At 36.1% G+C, this 2,407-nt stretch overlaps 1 protein-coding gene across 1 annotated transcript in view; it reads left to right on the plus strand.

Annotated features, from left to right (window-relative positions):
- Positions 1-2,138, plus strand: part of SLC38A2 (solute carrier family 38, member 2) — a 17,649-nt gene extending 15,511 nt beyond the window's left edge. The window contains exons 14-16 of the mRNA XM_009880877.1: positions 653-797; positions 915-1,012; positions 1,695-2,138. Coding sequence (XP_009879179.1) covers positions 653-797; positions 915-1,012; positions 1,695-1,793 — 342 coding nt within the window. The 3' untranslated portion in view covers positions 1,794-2,138. The remainder of the gene's footprint in view (positions 1-652; positions 798-914; positions 1,013-1,694) is intronic.
- Positions 2,139-2,407: the final 269 nt, after the last annotated feature.

The following is a 2,407-nucleotide window of genomic DNA, read 5'->3' on the forward strand; positions in this document are numbered from 1 at the left end:
CCTGCTGAAGTCATTTATTGATTTGGCAATTCCCACTTACAGAATTTTTCTCTTAATTCAAAGGGAAATTTATTCTAATAAGCTTGATGAAATAGCTCTATACTGTTAATTCAAATACATTAAATAATTAGGCAACATTTACAGAGCAGTGCATACAAATACATTGAGTTATATTGTTTTCCTGGTATGGTTTAATTGGGGGAGTCAAACAGATTACTCCTCTATAAAAGTACTTGAACCGTTGTATTATCAGTTTACAAAAGTCAGTGTGTTTTTGTAAGTACATTGTGAACATGAATTCTAGCCATTTAGATGAATGTTGTTGAGCAACATCCTTAGATGTTACAAAAGTCCCTGGGATTTATTTTTGTTAAAGAGAGATGTTTTTCCTTGTGTTTTCTTTGTTACTGGGTTTGCTTTGAAAGAGAAAAACAGACCAAAGACAGACACAGTGCTGCCTCTCAAGTGCAGGAAGTAAATATTTTTAAAAAAATAATAATTGTTTTCATGTCTTTTAACTTCCATTACAATCTGAAGTGTTCAGGAAAATGATGTTAAAGTACTTTCAGAAGGAAGGTCCAATTTGGGTGAAGGTCACTGACTTGCACAATGAAGACTAAAATGTCTTTTTTGTTTTCCCCCTCTTCAAAAGATCCGCAGTTCCATTACCCAGCTGTTGTGGGCAGGGAAGGAGTTTAGATGGTGGCGTCACTGTTCCATTACTGTTGCTCTTCTGGCGTTTACCAACGTGCTTGTTATCTTTGTCCCTACTATCCGAGACATCTTTGGATTCATTGGTAAGCATTTCCACGTCAGTTCAAGTAGTCTTTCAAATCTCAGAAAATGCCATTCTGATCTAATTAAACTATATTTACCTGTTTATGAATATTTATTTCTGTGCTTTTTAAATACAGGTGCATCTGCAGCTGCCATGCTGATCTTTATACTTCCTTCTGCCTTCTATATCAAATTAGTGAAGAAGGAACCAATGAAGTCAGTGCAAAAGATTGGGGTATGTATAGAAAACTATGTAGTAGTTACACTTGCTTACTAATTCAGAGCAAGAACTCTAGCTTACTTCTTCACAACTTAAGAATTTTGAAGTCCTGGTGAAGCTAGTCCGTGAACTGTCATTTAACGAGGAGAGAGCCATCACAAGGCTGAGTTCACTTCAGTGACTTCTCTTACCCCTCAGTCCATAGTCTCAACAATAGTTGGGTCATTCTGTTGCTGATACGAACCAGATTTCAACAGATAACCCTTAAAAGCTATACTAAAAAAGTATTGTTCTCCTTTAAATTTTCTTTCAAGACTTATTTACCTAATTTACCCCATAAAAGCTTACCTCCACCAATCATTTGGGTCATCCTGACTGGTCTTGGTGCGCTTACTGGTCTTCGACATACTGACTCCGAATCAAGTCAGTGCAGTGGCACAGCCTGACTGGTATCAGCAGCTACATTAATTTCCCTCAGTTGAGGGTGAGGTCTGCTATCCTGAAAATAGACGTACTTTTTTATTTGAAAAAGGACCCCAAGTATGAGAAAGAAACCTAGCTCCTTATTGTTTACTGTGATCTCATGTCTTTTTTACTTTGTCCTCCATGAGCAATGGCCTTTGTGCCATAAATGGGCATGACTTCACGGATGTAGTAGTAGAAACTGAAATATTTCTTTTATGTTTTCTTTTTTCAGGCTGCGTTCTTCTTTCTAAGTGGTATACTTGTGATGACTGGGTGTATGACACTGATTATTCTAGACTGGACCCAGAATGCTGCATCAGATGGCCATTAACTGTCCTGGTTTAATCTCTAATACTCCACTTCAAATGCCAGTGTTCACTCAGATACCTACTGAGCATCAAAATGAGCTATTCAGCTTCCTTTAAAATGCAGATTCTTTGTTGGTGGTTCTTCTGATTGTAGAATACCCGAACTTGGTCTTTAAGAAACTATTCTGCATGATGGAAGTGGATATTAACATCAAACCACGTGAGTGTCTGGCTGAAGGAAGTGACAACTTTATTCCATTCCAGAGAATGGACAGAACTCTCCGTAGACTTTTATCAAGCCATGTTTGGCTTTTGTCATTGTTACTTGGATATTTTGTTATTTTACTTGAATGTGCCTAATGGAACCATTTGATGTGAGAAATAACTCTTTAATTTACAGCAAAGTGTTTAACCAATGAGAGAGAGAGAAACGCTATTATTTTTTGTACCAAAAATTCTTATGGACCTCAAAAGCACTATTTTGACTTTAAGAAACATTTTTCTAAAAAGAATGAAAGAATAACATAGAAGAGTTCATAAAAATATTTAATCAGTGTCCTAAATTAAATCTAGTTTGCCTTTCTCTAGAGGCATAATTAGAAGAAAATTATTTTAAAAAAATACTTCTAATGACCAA

Source organism: Charadrius vociferus, unplaced genomic scaffold, assembly GCF_000708025.1.
Source record: "Charadrius vociferus isolate BGI_N301 unplaced genomic scaffold, ASM70802v2 scaffold52, whole genome shotgun sequence".
Lineage (NCBI taxonomy): Eukaryota > Metazoa > Chordata > Aves > Charadriiformes > Charadriidae > Charadrius > Charadrius vociferus.